A 20,322-nucleotide genomic window follows, 5' to 3' on the forward strand; every position below is an offset into this window, starting at 1 on the left:
CAGAAAGAGCCGGCTTCTTTTGTGCCACCAAGTCAATCATCATCTCCTATGCCAGTTCCACACCCAGTTTCCACTAACTCTTCAGGTAATGATCCTCATCTCATTTCTTCACCTGTTGTTGATGGTCCTATTACGGATGATTTGAGTCTTCCTATTGCTCTCAGAAAGGGGGTTAGAGCTTGTACTCAACACCCTATTTCTAAATTTGTGTCATATGATTCGTTGTCTTCTACGTATCGTGCTTTTGTTTCGTCCCTTTCTTCTGTGTGTATTCCGCAGGGTTGGAAAGAAGCCATCAATGATCCTAAGTGGAAGGTAGCTATGGTAGAAGAGATGCAAGCTTTGAGTAAAAATAACACATGGGAGTTGGTGTCTCTTCCAAATGGGAAACACCCAGTCGGATGTAAGTGGGTGTTCACCATTAAGCACAATGCAGATGGGACGATTGAACGGTACAAAGCAAGACTAGTGGCCAAGGGATTTACCCAAACATATGGAATAGATTATCAAGAAACTTTTGCCCCGGTAGCAAAGATGAATTCCATTCGAACTATTCTGTCATGTGCGGCTAATTTGGGATGGTCTCTACAACAACTAGATGTGAAGAATGCTTTTCTTCATGGGGATTTAGAGGAGGAGGTATATATGGATGTACCTCCAGGATTCTCATCTCAGTCTACAGTTGGAAAGGTTTGTAGATTAAAGAAGGCTTTGTACGGTTTGAAACAATCTCCTAGAGCCTGGTTTGGTAGATTCCTCAAGGCAATGGTGGGATTTGGATATCAGCAAAGCAATGCGGATCACACCTTGTTTGTCAAACGCAATGTACATAAGGTAACAGTGCTTATTGTATACGTGGATGACATAGTTGTGACAGGTAATGATGAGGAGGAGGTGACCCATCTCAAGATGCAGTTAGCCAAGGAGTTTGAGATAAAAGAACTTGGTCCATTAAGATACTTCCTTGGGATTGAAGTTGCTAGATCTGACAAAGGCATCTTTATTTCTCAAAGGAAGTACATTCTAGATCTTCTTGAAGAAACGGGCATGTTGGGCTGCAGACCAACTGATTCACCAATTGAGACTAATCATCATCTTTGTAGTGGAATTGGTGAGCTTGTGGAGAAGGAAAGGTACCAAAGACTTGTGGGAAGACTGATATATCTCTCTCATACTCGTCCAGATATTGCCTATGCAATTGGAATAGTTAGTCAGTTTATGCATGATCCTCGTGTACCTCATTTGGATGCAGTCTATCGCATTTTGAGGTACCTTAAATCTGCCCCTGGAAAAGGAATTTTGTTCTCTAATCATGGTCACTTGAGGTTGGAAGCATTCACAGATGCAGATTGGGCAGGCTCTATAGATGACCGACGCTCTACATCTGGTTATTGTGCTTTTGTAGGGGGAAATCTAGTTACATGGCGTAGTAAGAAGCAGGGGGTCGTTTCTAGATCTAGTGCTGAAGCTGAATACAGGGCTATGGCACATGGAACATGTGAACTAATGTGGCTTCAATCTTTGTTGAGTGATATAGGGCTTGATTGGAGTGGTCCCATGACTTTGTATTGCGACAACAAGGCTGCTATTAGTATTGCACACAATCCTGTTCAACATGACCGGACTAAGCATATTGAGATTGACAGACATTTCATTAAGGAGAAATTGAATAAGGGTGTGATATGTATGCCTTTTGTTAAGTCTGAAGATCAACTGGCGGATGTTTTTACTAAGGGTCTTAGTAGTAAAGTCTTTCACTCTATTTGTTGCAAGTTGGGCATGAGAAACATCTTTGCACCAACTTGAGGGGGAGTGTTAAGTGTTAGGGGTAGTTTGGTCTTTATGTATTATTCTTATTAGTATAAGTAGTTGTGTGTAAGGGGAAAACCCTAAGTTTTGAATCAATAATCTACAGAAGCTTTCTCTTGTTCTATTCCTTCTTCTTCTTCTTCTTCTTCTTCTTCTCATCTATACATTTAACACTATACAATCACAATCAATCTAAAATATACAATTTACCTAATTGATATATTTCCATAATTAACATAATATTCTCTCACTTGTGACGCCTTATGTTCGTCCTGAAGATCAATTGGGTGATATTCTCACCAAACCTTTGGCTCGGTCTTCGTTTCATCGTTTATCGGTCAAGCTGGGCATATTTGATCTCAATGCTCCAAATTGAAGGGAAGTGCGAGAATAGTTATTTTTTGTTCTCTTGTTCTTTTGTTAATATTTACTTAAATTGAGGGTACGATGGTCATATTACAATATTAGGGTTCGTATATATATATTTTGTTGATGTAGAGTTGAGAATACAATTTTCAAGATATATAAAATTTATTCCTCTTCTCTTATCTCCTCTTCTTCCTCTTAAATCCTAACCCTAAATTTCTTCATTTTACATTCTAACTATTGTGAAATTAACTCAACAAATTGAACAATTTTCTCTACCTAATTTATGATGAAACAAAGAGTAACATAATTTTTCATTGAAATTTGTTAAGTTCCCAAACATCTAATCCCTATTAAGGTGGTCGATATCAATCTACAAAGTGTATGCAAATTGCTATGTGTAGTCTATAGTTAGATAATGAAGTAAAACACCAACTCCCAACTACTTTTGATTCTTTACTCTTCCTACGTAACGAACTGAACTACAACGAGAACAATACTCTTTCCATATATATATGCAAGCATTATGATGTCCTTCAACATAATATTGTTATATCCTGTTCTATTTATGCTTATGCCTTATCTGATCTAAACATGGATTGTGTTGAAATATGCTCCTGTTTTTGACAAGAGGTCTCTTTTAATCAATATTTACCCATCACCACTGTTGGCTATTTCATTATCACCAAACCATTGAGAGATGGAAAGAAACCACAGCAGAGTAGGATTATATACGAGAATTACTCGTCACTGTTCTGCTGTTTTGATACTTTCTAAAATTCAAAGAAAACTTTAAAATATTTTAGAAAATATACTCCACTACAGGTAGAGAGGCCAGATAGTAGGTTGCTTTTTATATGTTTAGGAGAAAAACATCTACTAGCTAGCTCTTGTCTTGTAAGAAACTATGCATATATAATTTTTAATTATTTATTTTTAATAATTTATTTGGCATTATTTTAATATATTTATGATGTAATTATGACATCAGTGGTTGATTCCCATTCAATTCTGGTAAGACTTCTGCTTGAACTACTGACTCGTAACCTGATCTCTTTGGCAATCCACTTAAAATTCTAAGGTCTAAAACATTGCCTGCAAACCCAAATTATAAGAAAAAGGCTTTCGCATATGTTGTGTATCAGTGTTCAGTGTAGTGTACTTGTCAGAGGAAAAAAAAAAAAACACAATAGTAATGTGTAATGTAGGTCACGGCAAGAGACAATTTTAAAAAGTTCCAAAAGAATCATCAAATATAGGAGATGAGCAGCAGTAGCATATCAAACCTCAAACTCAATTGGCATGATTGTTCTGCCTGTATTAGACACTTCATCACACTGCACAATGCGAAAAACTAACATACTTAATATAGTGCATCCTAGATATATCAAATTTTTAATAATAAATGTTTCTAAAACAGGATAGACAAAAACATTTCAAATAGTAGAAGAAATCATGGATCAAGATGCGACATCGAGATTCAAAGATTCTGGAGAATGTCTAAAAATGTCCAAAGAAAATGTATTGTACTTCAACAGATGTAAAGTAACCAACTATGCAAGTACCTCACACACTACATAAACGTTACTTCATGCTATTGATAACTCGAATGATACTCTCTCAAACAAAAAGCTGGCAAATGGATATTTGCATAAATTTGTTAGTTTTGTAACAGGGATCTGCTCCACATATGGTAAGACAAGCAACAAGGAAAGGCATCTAGATTATGTGAACAATAAGCAATAATGATGGAAAGACTGGAGGGAGCAACAACCATGAATATTGAGCCTTCATATTTATTAAACACTGATATCCAGTAACAAAATTGCAAGAACATCCCCTGAAGTTTTTCCTTTGGGGAAATCCCACAGATTTCGAAAATGGCATAGACCTACCCAACCATTAAGGAAAACTAACAAATCAAGGGAAAAATAGTAAAAACAAATAAAATAGAAAACTATCCATCAGAAATAGGGTGTTGGGCTGGATTAGATGTATATAATTCATTCCATACAACTTTGAGCCTCTCCTATTGTCTATTGCCTTATTAAAGACAAGTCTAAATACTACTTAGCCACCAATTCCATTCTAGCACCAGTCTAGAACACCAACTTTAATAAGTCAAAATACTACTTAGCCACCAATTCGATTCTAGCACTAATCTAGAACACCAGTACCATAAAATAACACAAACTAACTGTATATCCCACTCTAACATCACCGAAAAGGGCAATAGGTTCCCACAAGGAGTGTGTCTCTACTGCAGCAGAGTAAAGGAAGTGGCCATAACATGTTGAGGCAAAAAGATACACTACGTTACTTTAGCATTAATGATGCCCTCTCTCTCTCTCTCTCTCTCTCTCTCTGGGGTATAGGTTCTTGCTTTGTAATTTCAAACATTTCAATGTATATGCAATGAATTTTTGGAAGATTTTTAAGGACACTTTAATAACAAGTTCTTGGTGATACTTGGAAGCTATGAAGGACATTAACCATGATGGGAGATTGTTGGGGTAGAGTGGATCCTGATAAATACTGATCATTGACCACTTGACCTCAAATCCAACTATAAATACATCCTTTCAAACGTTTCCCAAATTTTTTGGAGTAAAGGTATTTTGATATTTCCGCACTCGTGTCATGTTGCCCTAATTTCTATGTGTATTTATAGTTGAAGGGAGACAGCTATCTTTGTAACTTATAATTCTATAGTCGTGGATGTAACCATAGTTTTGGGGTGAACCACGTAAATCGTTGTGTTCCGTGTGCGCACTTGCTTTTCGTTTCTTGTTCTTGTTCCTGTTTGTGTTTTGCATTTCACCAATCCTAGTTAGGTGTATCAATTCCTAACATATGATAAGTATGAAAACTTGGCTAGATAGAAACCCTTGGTACGGCTAATCAAGATTAGTCCAGGGCTTGATGTATGGATAATATTGCTTGGTGTTTCATTGATTATATTATGAATTAGTAGAATTTAGATCCCACGAACAACATTTTATCTTGTTAAATATTATAATTTTGGATGAAAGTCAGTTGGACGGAAGAGATGCATCATGTGACTAAATATTTTGGGTTTCCAATATCACAACATAAGACTTAATTAAAATAAATGTATTCAATTGCTACTCCAACACAACCCACCATTAACTCTCTCTACATCTTCCTTTCCCTCATTATTATCTCTATCACAACTATTCGATTTGGAGTCTCTGATTGACGAAGATTATGATTGGGTTCCACTAACTGGAGGTGGTGAAAATCAATTTCTGGTTGAAGATGATGGTCACTGAGACGTAGCTTCAGCCTTAATACAAGTCGATCACAGATTCACAACGACCATGAAACTCAGCCACAGTGACCATGAGATGTAGCTTCAGCCTTTCTCTGTGTGTTTTTTGAGAATTGTTGAAAAATGAGATTGAATGTAGTTATACTAAATCTAACACCCCACAGATCCATCTAAGCCATCACCATAACAAATTCCCTTGCAATAATAGAACATTGAAGATGAACATGAACATCCCAGATTTCAATGAAAGAGATCCATTAGGATTTACTAGGGGTACGAATATTCATTGTCGTAAATTGACAATCCATTTTTAGGGGAAAAAAACTTAGTGATCGAAGGTCTCAGTATAGGGTTCAAGAATCGCCCATAAAATTTAGAGTAACAAAAAATAAAGAAATGTCCAATTGTTTTAAGTTTTTGTATCCACATCTATGTTAAATTTAAGATGATCAAAACATTGTAGTTTAGTAATACAACCCAAAACACCTCTGAAACTTTTTAACATGAGATCAATTGGGATACCCTCTGAATAAATAGCTAGCAATTAATGCATATAGATACATATTGCTTATGCATTTATGATACTAAAATAAGCAAAAATCAAAACCAATAGTGCTAGACACTAAATGGACACAGATTAAACACAATAAAAATAATGAATATAGCAACTCTTGACATATTTAACTTTAGAAAAGAAGTGCAAACAGAATAACCAAAAGCATCTATTGTCTTGTTGTAAGCAGACCTGAATATATGGAAAATAGATGTCCTTCAATTTGCATTGGAGTTGCGCTATGTCCAAGCCTCTCATTTTAGGCTCAAAAATCTCAACCTATCAAATTTAATAATAACATTTAGTTAAAACCAGATCAATACACAATCAAAAAAACATACTAGTAGCCTAGCATAGGGATTGGGGCTACGAGCACAATTAAAAATCTAATGCTACACTATGAGAAATGAATATCTTATATATGGAATTATTGTTAAAACAAGCTAAATCATGGCATGAAATATCAACACCACACCAATTTATCTCCAAACCATAGCATGAAACATTACAACATATCAATGACCAATAACATATGGAGGCACCCTAAGTAGCATGGTTACTTCTAGGGAGGATCCATGTATGTGTCACACTTCCAACACTTTTTGAATAATCCTATAAATCTGCCTGATATTTTTCGAATGAGTAGTGATTGATAAATAGAACTTTATAATTTGTTACTCTATGGCAATACTTCTCAAACACTTATAATTGACAATCTCCAATATGAGCTACACGGTGAATCTCTTAATGATAAGGATTTTAGAAGGACATTCTTGGGAATGCAACTCACACACCAAAAATGTCTCTTCAAACATTTCAAAACAAAGCGTATGCAATTGGACAACTTTAAACATAGTAAATGACCATAGTAATAAAGAACAAAAAATTAATGTAGTAAGAAAGCAAGTTATAAGAATGTTCATAATATATATGATATCTGTGGAGCTTCAAGTTCCTTATTTTCGACTTATACGAGAAAATATATAAATAACAAATTAAATTACAAAGTTTTTACAACATTCCTTTTATTAGAATGTGCATCATATATATGATAATTGTGGAGTTTCAAGTTTGGTATTTTGCAAATATAAGAGAAAATATTTAGATAACAAATTAAATTACAAAGTTTTTACAGCATTCTTTCTAATAAAAGGTATACACTAATTGTTAAATTTCAGATAAAGAAAGAAAGATGAGAGAAATATAAGAGAAACAACACAAACGAATTAATGTGGTTTGGCACATTGTGCCTACATCCACGGATCCAAATGCACTAGGCTACATTGCATTGATTCACTCGGATAATCTTTATACATGAGCAACACCTATATCTATATAGGTGGAAAATGGTTGTGGTCGCCGTAACGGTGGGGGTGGCACGGTTGCGATTGTGGTTGCGGTTGCGGTCGCAGGGCGTAAAGGCTGTAGCGTAACGGTTGCGGTAACCGGAACCATGAATTTTTTATTTTTCACACAATTTGAAAAAAACTTACCGATACGCATATTTTTTTTCCATGATCATATTTATTGGGTTTGAAATAAATATTGATCAATGTTTATAAATTTTTAAGTATGATCCAATATGTTTCATATTTTTAAATCACTATAAACTGAGTTTTTTACATTTTATTTTAATAATTAATGACTTTATATTATACAAAAAATCAATCACTAACTATTATATACAAGATAAACAACGGAAAAAGTAAAAGAATAAATAAGAGCCTATATATATACATATTTTAAGCAAGCCAAATAAATAAAGACCACACTTATTATTATTATTATCAAACACTATATAGATAGACACACACAAACAAAATGGTTGAGTGATAGCTGAATAGAATAGCAGGTCTTACAGCTTCAACAAATCAATAACATGTTCTTCATCTTCCTTCTTCTCTCTCTCTATCTCTTGTTCCTCCATCTTCTCTCTTTATCTTCCCTTTTCTATCCTTCTTTCCTCATTTTTAGCCTTTTTTTTGTGTTTTTTCGAAAGAAGCAGTTCGGAACCGTTATGTAACAGTGCGTAACAGGTCGTTACGGCTGTTATGGCACCGTTACGACCACTACGGCAGCCGTTATGGCCAACACACCAGTGAATCTCAAATCACACTGCAAAAGCGGCCGTAACGGGTGGCGGTAACCACCACAACCGTTACGTAACGGCGTTACGTAACGGTTGCGGCCACTTTTTAAAACCTTGGGTGGAATGAAACCGCATGAGATTTGATATAAATATCAAAATACGTAAATCATGCCAATATAATGTCCATAATCAACGGATTTGATTTACCCATGAATCACAGGATCTGATCTTCATTAAATATGATCTTATCTTCAATACTCCCCCTCAAGTTGGAACACGGAATGGTTGATTGAAGTGTCCAACTTGAACTTGCATACTAATGATCAAACGGTATTGGTTGTTGCAGAGACACTAGTTGTTGAAGTACAGAAAGACGCATTGTGTGAAATCACTAAATATGTGGCTACAATGAAATTTTTGGTAGTGTGCAGAGAATGCGGCTTTGATCAATAAGGCATGAGATGATACAGTGTGAAAAAATAGAAATGTGTGCATGAAATTTATCCATCATGCAAACAAAAGAGAAAGGCACAAAATGAATGTCGTACAATGAAGATAATACTCCCCTCAAATGACAACTTGGGAGAAAAATCTACGAGGAATCAAACATCTTGCAAACAGATAAATGTGCATGAAATGAACGTCATGCAAACACAATAAGCACAAAATGAACATTGTGCAAATCACTGCAACGGCCTAAACAAGCCACCTGCAACAACCAATCATAGACTGCAAAAATTTTTAAAAATAAAATTAAAAAAAAAAAGGAAAAATAACAATTTGGCAACCTACAAAAGTGGGTTTCTTCAAATCAAAAAAACATGGCAGTGGAAAAGCCTATCATCAACAACTCTAGCAGAAAAGGTGAAGACAAAATCAACCCTGGCGATGATAAAGAGAAAACGACCAACACTCAGGTCTTTAAAATGATGACGGAAAATTACTTTTTGGAGAGTAGTGACGGATCATACCATTTGCTGAAAAAGTTGAATAAGCGGAATAATAATAGTCAAGGATCTGCTCTGATACCATGTTAAATTTAAGATAAAGAAAGAGAGATGAGAGAAATATAAAAATGTTAAGTTAGATGAAGAGTAGTTTTGTCTTTATGCTCTTATTTGATTAGTAAAAATACATATTGTTATAGAGGGGAAAACCCAATCTAAGGTTTTATGCCTCTTTCCTAATAATCTTTTTCTCTCTATTATTTTCTCTTCTCTCTTCTTACTCTTAAACTTGTTCTTATAATTTTAACTTGGTATCAGAGCACATAAGTTTTTCTTCTATTCTTTCTTTTGGTTCTATTGGTTTTGTTCTTTTTTGTTCGATAATGTAAAAAATAAAATAAAATACCAGGATGCTCAACTAGGACTAGGAGTTCCCCCCCCCCCCCAAAAAAAAAAAAAAATTCAATTTTTCATTGTTTTTTGAAAAAATGGACCCTATTTTCGATGTGCGAGTTCTGTCAGTTTTTTGCTGGATCCAGGACTGGGAATCCCCCTCTATAGGAGCCGACTAAACCTTTTGTGGTCTTTCCTGGTGTTGTTTGCTACTCCTAGCTTGTGTTTCGGTCTCATAGTTCTGTTACGGGTGCTCTAGGCTATGTTTTCCTCAACTTTTGCGTTTTCTAGGCCGTTTTTGGCTCCTTTGAGACTCTTTATTGCTTGCTGAGGATGTTCCATCTTCCTCTCTGTTTTTGGGGTATAGTTGCGTTTTCTTAGTCCATGGCTGAAGACAGCAAGAACCCTGTAATCAGTGAGGCGAAAGGTTTGGGTTCTACTATAACTCGTAGTGATAAGTCCTCTCTTCATTTGACTACAGTCGAGTTGGATGGCACCAACTATCTGGTTTGGTCACGCTCTTTTTAGTTGGCCATTACTGCTCATGGTATGTTGGTCACATTCTTTCTGTGGTATGTTGGGTTATGCAACAGGAGTTCCTAAGGCTCCCAAGGAGGATGGACTAGGATGTCACAAATAGAATAAGGAGAATGCACTTGTTATGACTTGGTTAATCAATTCAATCCATCCAACCATTAGCCAGTCCTTTGTGTTGATGGATACTGCTCATGAGATTTGGAGTGCTGCCTTCCAGATGTATTCTCGATGTGGTAATGATGCCCAAGCATACGAACTACAGAAAAAGATTTGAGGGTTTGATCAGAAGGATAGATTTCTTACAGAGTACTATGCCAAGTTGAGCAATTTGTGGCAAGAACTTAATTATTATCAGGACTTCCAAGCTATCTGTTCCCGAGTTGCCACTACCTTTCAGCAAATGGTATCCAAGGAGTATGTCTATGATTTCCTTGCTAGTCACAACCTGGAGTATGATTAGATTCGTGTTCAGGTTCTTAGTCGCTAGTCGTTTCCTATTGTGCGTGAGGCCTATGCTTATGTTCTGCAGGAAGAGAGCTGGCGGAATGCTATGGTTCATCACCCTCTTCAACACCGATATGCTTTAATTGTTTCTTCTACTCCCACAAATGGGAAATTTGGTCCATCCAAGTCTGGGGGTAAAGATCCCTCTAGTGATCGTGATTATATTATTTGTGATTATTGCGGGAAAGAACAACATGATCTAGAACATTGCTCGAAGTTACATAGTTGTCCTAACCGAGGGCGAGGTAGTGGTTGTCGTGGTACCAGTAACTGCGGTGGCATTGTTCGCTCTTATGCACGTGGTGATCTTTTTTCCAATGATGAGTTACATACTCGCTAATGTCTGATGGCTGAACTTAATTCTTCTTCTGCCACTGCTTCTGATCCTCCTTCCTTCAACTTTGTTTCCATAGATATTCCTACAAGTGCCTTGAGGGCTTTTTCTTCATTCCCTTGGATTATTGATTCCGGTGCTACCAATCATATGATAGGTTTGTCCACCCTTTACCCCTCTTACTCTCCTTGTTCGGGTAAAGATAAAGTAAGAGTAGCTGATAGGTCCTTATCCTCTGTGTCTGGCACAAGCTCTATTCACTCTATTCCCCATCTATTTCCCTCCCATCTGTTCTTCATGTTCCCAAGTTCTCTACTAATTTACTATTTATTAGTTGCATTACCAATTCCTTAAATTGTTTAGTAACTTTTTCCCTTCTCATTGTGTTTTTCAAAAACTGGGTACGGGGAGAACTATTGGCAATGGTAGAGCACATCGGGGACTGTATTTTTTGGATGTTAGATCTTTTGTCACTAGCCAAGCTCTTCAGACAACCAGCACTTCATCACTCTCTATTACATCAGTGCTATAGGCGTTTAATCCACTCCTCTATTTCCATTTTGAATAAACTTTTTCTAATTTAGTGAAGGATTGTGATATGAATAATTTTCATTGTGATGCTTGTGAGTTTGCAAAACATAAACGTTCTTGTTATCCATCAATTAATAAAATAAGTATGTTTCCATTTATGGTTATTCATTCTGATGTATGAGGTCCCTCTCGTGTTATGTCTATGTCTGGTTATCGGTGGTTTGTCACTTGTATTGACTGTTATTCTCGAGTCACTTGGGTTTACTTGCTTCGCACCAAAAGTGAAGTCTTTTCTTACTTTCAAGCATTTCATAAGATGGTGCATACTTAGTTTGCCACCCAAATTAAAATCCTTCAGAGTGACAATGGCACTAAGAGCATCCCCAACAGCCTACATACATTTTACCCTAAAATATTATTAAAAAATTCATTCCCTATTTTAGGAATTACTTTTTCATTTACTTCTCCCAACCGACTCCCTGTTCTTTCTCTATTCTATTAAAATAATTGTTTACTTCGTCTGACAAACAGACCCAAGACACAGTGCAAAACAAACCAGCAAAGGAGTAGATCGAAGCAGCCAAAAACAAAGAAGGGCGGTCGACCGGCCAGACGACCGGGCGGTCGACCAATCAGGCCAATTTTGGCCATTTTCCTTCTCCAGCTACAGGCAGTCACGGAACATCGAGGGGGACATCCGGGGGGACATCCGGGTGAACGTCCCCTTTGCGCCTTCAATGAAATAAAATAGCAATTTATCAGATATGAGGGAGCTATAGTGACTCCCTACAAATAGGGAGTCACTGGAGCAACACTTACATTTGGGGGGTTGGATAAGGGATCTGCTGGGCTACCATTTATGAAGAATTAACCCCTTATAATAGCTTTTTGATATTATAAGGGAGCTGCTAGGGATGCTCTAAGTATATTGAGAGTGAATTTCGAGCATATCTTGAGGCTCATGGTATTCTTTATCAAACCAGTTGTGTTGGCACCCCCGAACAGGATGGTGTTGTTGAATACAAAAACCGTTATCTTCTTGAGGTTGCTCGTGCTCTTATGTTAACAATACGGGTTCCTAAACCATTCTGGGGTGATGTCGTTCTCACCACTGTGTATCTTATTAATTGCATGCCTTCTAGTGTACTCCATTTTCAGCGCCCTCTTGCCTTCTTCCTTACACGTCTGTAACCCCTCTCTCCCTTTCTCCTAAGGTGTTTGGTTGTGTTTGCTTTGTTCATTCATCTCATTCTACTCAAAGCAAACTGGACCCCAAGGCTCCACGGTGTGTATTCATTGGTTATTCTTCTACCCAAAAAGGCTACAAGTGTCATGATTCTCACTCTCGCAAAGCCTATGTTACCATGGATGTCATTTATGAGTCTAAGCCCTTCTTCTGGGACCAATCTCTTCAGGGGGAGGTTTTTTCAACGGAAGAGATTGTTTCTCCTGATCCATTATTTTCTACTATTTGTTGCAAGGGAGAGGAGGAACCGTATTGTGAGGAGGATATGAATAAGTATGTTCAGGGGGAGTCTAGGAGGTTGGATGATCAGATTGTGTTCAAGGGGAGTCTAGCAAGTTGGATGGACCAGATCTTCAGACCTACGCTCGGCGACAAAGGGAAAGTCAACCTATGCGCTGCAATGTTAATCACCACCTCCAACTCCAGTTCCTAGTTCTTCTCTGGAATCTTCAGGTAATGAGTCTTTGGTTACTTCTCCTACTATTCTTGTTAATGATTCAAATCTTCCTATTGCTATTAGAAAATGAGTTAGAACTTGCACTCAACATCCTATTTTTAAATTTGTATCATATGATTCCTTATCTTCATCATATCGTGCCTTTATTTCGTCTTTTCCTTCTGTCTATATTCTGTAGAATTGGAAGGAAGCACTCACTGATCCTAAGTGGAAAGAAACTAATGCAAAGGAGATGAGAGCTTTGAGTAACAATGGCACTTGGAAGGAGTTGGTTTCTCTACCATCGGGTAAAAGACCTATGGGTTGCAAATGGGTGTTCACAATTAAGCAAAAGGTCGATGGGACTATTGAGAGATATAAGGCGAGATTGGTTGCTAAAGGGTTCGCTTAGACTTATGGCATTGATTATCATGAGACCTTTGCTTCAGTGGCTAAAAGAACTCTATTCATGTCCTCCTTTCTTGTACTGCAAATCTGGGTTGGCCATTACATCAACTTGACGTAAAGAATGTTTTTCACCATGGTGATCTAGAAGAGGAAGTGTATATGGATGTTCCTCCAGGTTTCTTTTCTCCACCCACTAATGGGAAGGTTTGTCGGTTAAATAAGGCTTTGTATGGATTGAAACATGGTTTGATAGGTTTCTTAAGGCGATGCTTAGATTGGATACAAGCAAAGTCACATTGATCATACTATGTTCATCAAACAAGTGAAGATAAAACTGATATTTCTATTGTTTATGTGGATGACATACTGGTGACTAATAATGATGTAGAGGGATGTCCCAAATCAAGGCTTGACTTTCTAAGGAATTTGAAATTAGAGATCTTGGTCCTTTACGATATTTTCTTGGGATTGAGATTGCTAGATCAGATAAGAGCATCTTTATATATCAAAGGCAATACATCTTAGATCTACTTAAAGAAGTAGGTATGTTGGGATGTAAACTAGCAGATTCTCTTATTGAGGCTAATCACAGACTTAGCAGTAGTGATGGAGATCGTGTAAATAAAAGAAGATATCACAGACTTGTAAGGAGATTAATATATCTTTCTCATACTAGGCTAGATATTGCATATGCAGTTGGTGAAGTAAGCCAATTCACACATGATCCTCAAACAGGGCATTTGGCTGTAGTTAATTGGATCCTCAGATACCTTAAATCAGCACTTGGAAAAGGGATCTTGTTCTCCAATCATGGTCATTTGAGGATAGAGGCCTTCAACGATGCAAATCAGACTAGTGCGGTTGATGATAGGAGGTCTACTTCAGGTTATAGCAATTTTGTAGGCGGTAATCTGGTGACTTGGCAGAGCAAGAAACAAGTTGTTGTAGCCAAATCAAGCGCAAAAGCTGCGTACCAGGCAATGGCGAATGGCGAATGGCGAATGGCATCTGTTAACGCATGTGGCTTCAAGTTTTATTGATTGACTTAGGATTGTTAAATGGTGAACCAATAAGGTTGTATTGTGATAATAAGGCTACTATTAGCATTGCTCATAATCCTGTCAAGCATGATAGGATTAAGCACATTGAGATTGACAGACATTTTATCAAGGAGAAAATAAATAGTGGTGTAATTTGTATACCTTTTGTGCAATCCGAAGATCAGTTAGCCGATGTTTTTACCAAAAGGTTAGATAGTAAGGTTTTCATCCCATAGTGTGGAAGTTGTCCACGAGAGATATCTATGCACCAACTTAAGAGGGAATGTTAAGTTAGATGAAGGGTAATTTTGTCGTTATGCTCTTATTTGATTAGTATAAATACATATTGTTATAGAGAAGAAAACCCAATCTAAAGTTTTATGTCTCTTTCCTCATAATCTTTTTCTCCTTATTATTTTCTCTTTTTTGTCCTTACTCTTAAACTTAAGAACGTGGTCCGGGACATTATACCTACATCCACGAACCCAACTACACTCAGCTACATTGTATTGATTCACTTGGATAATCTTTATACATAAGCATCACCTATATATATAGGTGGAATACAATCACGAGATTTAAATAAATATCCAAATACATAAATCATGCCAAAAATCACATCCATCATCAAGGGATTTGATTTACCCATGAATCACGGGATTTTATCTTCAATAAATATGATCTTATGTTCAACAGTTATCATATATAATGTGTAACAAATATATAAACATATTAATACGGAGTTTAAATTCTAGACGGCTGTTCCGTAAATCTTGAATTTACGAACAACCAACGAAATGGGGACACCGACTTTTCAAAACAAGTGTCATATTCATGTCGGACACACGAGCACTTCAGGGGCACGCGGACACTTCGGGGACACGTATGGGACACACCACATGGTATGTCCCCTTATTTAATTAATTTATTTTAAGGGGACACTTCGGGGACACACTAGAGACGTGTCAAGTTGTCTTTTGCCTTATTTTATTTAATGCTTTTGATGAATGCTGAATGTTTATTATTTTTTTCTTAGATTTAAATACTTAATAGATTATCCATATATATATATATATAAACCGTAAGTGTTAATTTAAATATGTTTTTAAAAGAAAAAATTAGAATTAAAGTTAATTTTTGTTGATATTGAGTGTTTGTGGATGTAATATTAATCTAGATAACAAAAAATATATATATCAAAACATATTTTATTGTTGTGTCCCCGTCCCCGTGTCCGTGTCCCCATTTTTTTGAAATCGCTGTGTCCCGTGACCGGACCCATATTCGTGTCCACACCCGTATCTGTGTCTGTACTTCTTAGGGTGACACCTCATTGCAATGGTGGAAGCCTCCAAAATTTATCACTTGCCTACGTACACCTTTCTTAAGACAATCACTTCCAAGCCTCTTTCCTCTTCTAAATAGTGACTCTGCCTCCTCTTCCTCAACCCTGGCCACCGCCGACTCTCGATCACTCCTCACCAAGAATTACTTTCAAATACTGTAAATGATGTAAACCCCTCTTAATTTGGTAAAAACTTCAAATCTGACTACTTGTATGACCTTCCTCCCCGATGTCGATCTCGTCGTCGATGACTGTCTCAATTTATTCATCTCGGGGATCAACCCATATTTTTATCCATCTTTTGCAAAGTAACCGACAGGCGGGATTTTTCTTCTCTACACTGCAGCATATGGCGGACCTCCAAATCGAAACATAACGGTGGCCTTCCGCTTCAGCTCCTTATTTTCCGCCTTTAGCACACTTATCTCTGCTCGCGCATCCTTATACATGCGCTGGAGCAGAGCCAGTTAGGCATTTAACTGCTGCACCTCATTTGTCCTACTCTGCAGTCAGAGCGACAGGTTTGTGACCGCCGTCATGGTCTCCACACATGACTTCAAAGTATACTGATTGGCCTCAATATCAGTTTGCCCCGCCATTTTTTGCTCCACCGACCGCATCGGAAAGTTCAACGGAGCAAAACCAGAGGCGCTTGGTTGAGGTTCACTGGCCACCGCACCAGTTATCTCTCTTGTTGACTCGTTGAGGTCGGGAAAGAGAGTGAGCAGACCACGAGACGAAGAGGCCATATTCTGGGTAGCTGAACGGGAAGACGAGGCCATGTTTTTGGATTGCTAAGTGTTTCAGAGAAGCAGCGATTACCGATTGATACTGTTATTATTATATCAAATAATCAATGCACTCCTGTTCCCACTCCACCTTCTTTTCTTTTTATTTATATTTATTTTAAGACATCTTTGCACTCCTCTCTCTCGCCCCTTTCCTTTCGGCGATGGCACCTAGGCAGTATGGTTGGACAGAGTTACAGGAAGGGTTTGTCTGTCAATCTCGGCAAAAAAAAAAAAAAAAGGTTACCCCGTCACAAGGGCTCTTTCTCTCTCCTTCCTTTTCTTTTTTAATCACATCCTACCCAACGAATCTCAAGGATATCTCCAAGTGGTCTGCGAAGAAGATATTACATTCTACAAGTGGTCTAACTTTTTATTTTTTTATTACTATATTACCCATACTTCTCTTCACCTTTATTTTCTTTTCTTTTCAAACCAAAAAAAAAAACCAAACCAATTTACTCTTTGCACAACAATCATCATTATTTTATTTTACCCAACTTTCTTTATTTTATATCTATATATATATCTCTCTTTTTTATTATACTATATTCCTCACCTACTCCTCACCTACTACACACTCACCCTCTCCTATATATAGGAATCATTGTAAACATAACAAAATATCAATCAATAATAATACATCAGTTTATTTTACATGGTATCAGAGCAAGGTTAAAGATCTTGTTGTTCTTCGCCTTCCGGCGGGCGGCAACCTTGCCTTGACCGCCCGCCGGATCTCAACCAATTCAAACCTCCCTCTCCCTCTTGAGTCTTGGCCGAAAGGCGTTTGAGAAACTCGTAGGTAGTGATCATGGTGGTTGCTGACATTGACATGGAAGCCCAGCGAGGTCCAAGTCCTCTGTAACAAGCCATCCATCCACCTTCTCTTACCAAATTCCGAACAGTTTGTCGCATTGTTGGTACCCCTTTACGCCCATTATTATTCTCATCTCCATCCAAAACCTGTAACCTTGTCTTGATTGTATCAAGTGGCATCGTAATCAAAGCCGAAACCCCACCTGCCATGGCTGCACTCACCCCCTGAACTGCCATTACAGTCTTCGAATCTGGTCTAAAACTGTTCCCACCATTCTCATTCCTGCACGAGTCTTTCTTGCAAAGATAACATCCAATTCCACCCCAAACAAGCCTCTGCGCAACAGAGTAAGATGCCCACCAAACTGCATTTGAAGGAGCATAAGTCAGTATTGAAATCCCAAATCCTCTATACAGACCCATCGGTCCATCCGTATTCAGAATCTTTCTAAACGCATCGAATCCACCAAATCCTTCTACACCTCACCCAGAGGCCTCACCCTCTTCACTCGATCCTGGCTTCCCCTTTCCAGCTCTGATACCATGTAAAATAAACTGATGTATTATTATTGATTGATATTTTGTTATGTTTACAATGATTCCTATATATAGGAGAGGGTGAGTGTGTAGTAGGTGAGGAGTAGGTGAGGAGTAGGTGGAGAGTAGGTGAAGTGGGTGGAGTAGGTGTAGTGGTAGGTTTTGGTACATTTTAACAAATCCAAATAAATGCAGTCGATCACATCTATTTGCTACTTCTACAGCATTAATGGAACAATATGTTTGTTCTTTCAATTAAATGGACTTCAGGAGTTGGGAGTTTAATTCATCCTCTACAATGAGATTAGGTCATCCAACCGATGATTTGGTAGGGTTTGATTTAGAATACAAGGGAAGTCAGATTCAGTTTATTATTTGCATTATATGTGCTGGTTTTATTCTTGACAATCAACCCCCTCATCCTTGAGGTTTCTTGGATATGGTCGATGCCAGCCCGTTCTGGATATCTCGTTGCTCAAAAGGGAAATGGTGGTGGTATGTGGTGAGGGAGGAAACAATGGTGAACAGTGGGCGGCGCTTGCCGGAAGAGAAGAAGAGGAGGCAAAGAAGCCATGGGGGAGAGGGGAGAGGGAGGCAATCACATAAGGTTCAGTGTATGAATATGAGTGAAATTCTTTTGACAGATCCACAATTTCAGTGAGCTGGCATCACTTGATTGGTTGTGCGTAAATAATGGAGTTACAGGACAGCCGTATGAAATGCAATCTCATTAATACATTGTCATGTCTTCGTTGTGTTTGTGTCCTATTTTTAAAAGGATTTTCTATGTCAACATCTCCATAACATGCCATTTCCATGTTTATGCCACATAAAAAGCGCCTTACCCTGGCATTTAACTAGAGGGGAAAAAAAAAAAAAAAAACACATTTTTCAATGAAAATCAAGTATCAACATATTCATGTAACCAATAACAATATGTAGATGTGAATAATGTCTTGAAGATCTCAATAGAATTTTTCTAAAATTTCAGGCTAGACAAAGGTGGACAAACTGGTGTGGAAGGAAATAACAGCCTGATTGTAGATTAATAATTGCAGAGCCCCAAACAATGCTGACTAATTAGGAAAAGTAAGAAAAAATACAAGTTCATATAAAACATCTGTGACTTGGTTGGTGTGCTCGCTACATTATAGACCATTTTTGTTGAAATCACAATTCTTATTATTTTCCTGAAAAGCAAGCTTATTTTCAATGGTATAATCTATTTGTCAAGTCAACTCAATATAGCAAGTCTTCTCTCCAATATAAGCTATTTGTTAAGCACCTAGATTTTCAAAGTTCTGTTTTCTATATAGTACTTGCCAGAACTTGCTAACATATTTCTTCCTAGCACAAGTATGTGACATGTTACCCTAGTTCACTTGTAATGCTTCTCAAACAACTGTATATTATATATTCGGTACTGCCAGTTTGCTTCTCATACCGTCTCATACCGTCATCAAATTCACTAAGGTTTTTCTTCCAGTTCCAAACTAACTCTCATGGAACCACACTTAAATTTACTTCGATGCATGAGCTTTATACTTCACAAATAAAATAAGTCACTTAAGAAGTTTTCACTTAGCGACCTAACTCCTTGAGGCATTAGCTTCATGTAATCTAAGAATGAACTGCAGCTCGAAGAATTCATTACAAATAACCTCAAGGCTCAGCGAAAAGACAAATATGTTGAACATCTTACACACCCATACTCAATGACAACATTGAATAACAGTTAAAAATCATATAAAGCAAACATATATAGCAAAAAATCAAACTTAAACTACCTATGAAAAAACCCAAAATCCTCATGCAAAAGAGAATGAAAAATCTTGTCATACAGCGCCTCAAATGACCAATTGTGCATTTTTCCAATATCATTTTACAACTAGACTATTTGTTTTGGCATCTTGCATTGTGTACATCTCTTACCAGATTTAAAGCAAGATTTTGAGCACATCCAACATAACTAATCATTTCCCTTGCCAATACAGGCGAGATTGCATAAAGGCATACTAGAAGATAAACCAGCTCCCCCATCTCCCAATCATTCAGCACTCTCCACAGGCCACCAGAAAACCTGCCTGCCATTTGCAATGTTTGTTAACCATAGCAGGAGAGGCCACCCTACGAAGCACGGACACGGACACGTGATACGGCAACTTTCAAAAAATGGGGACACGGACACGGCGGGGGACACGGCAAATTTTTTAATTTTTTTTTATAAATATTTTTATTTTAATACATCAATTATTTTATTTATTTTATATTATATATGTGTTTTTTTTTATTAATATATATAAATATATAAGATACAAAATATGTTTTTTTTTATTAATGCATATATA

General features: G+C 37.3%; 2 protein-coding genes across 3 annotated transcripts in view; both read right to left on the reverse strand.

Moving 5' to 3' along the window:
- GMI1 (gamma-irradiation and mitomycin c induced 1) overlaps window positions 1-20,322 on the reverse strand; it is a 111,863-nt gene that overhangs the window by 84,381 nt on the left and 7,160 nt on the right. For both annotated transcript variants that reach the window (XM_028248942.2, XM_082884383.1), the window contains exons 11-12: window positions 6,213-6,299; window positions 3,462-3,512 (exon numbers count right to left, since the gene is read on the reverse strand). In XM_028248942.2, coding sequence (XP_028104743.2) covers window positions 3,462-3,512; window positions 6,213-6,299 — 138 coding nt within the window. The remainder of the gene's footprint in view (window positions 1-3,461; window positions 3,513-6,212; window positions 6,300-20,322) is intronic.
- Window positions 17,264-17,917, reverse strand: LOC145797381 (uncharacterized). Its single transcript, XM_082884387.1, has one exon. It carries the CDS (start codon window positions 17,858-17,860, stop codon window positions 17,294-17,296), a length of 567 nt encoding a protein of 188 aa, XP_082740513.1. The 5' UTR covers window positions 17,861-17,917; the 3' UTR covers window positions 17,264-17,293.

The sequence above is a fragment of the Camellia sinensis genome, chromosome 1, assembly GCF_055761805.1.
Source record: "Camellia sinensis isolate YWXY chromosome 1, ASM5576180v1, whole genome shotgun sequence".
Lineage (NCBI taxonomy): Eukaryota > Viridiplantae > Streptophyta > Magnoliopsida > Ericales > Theaceae > Camellia > Camellia sinensis.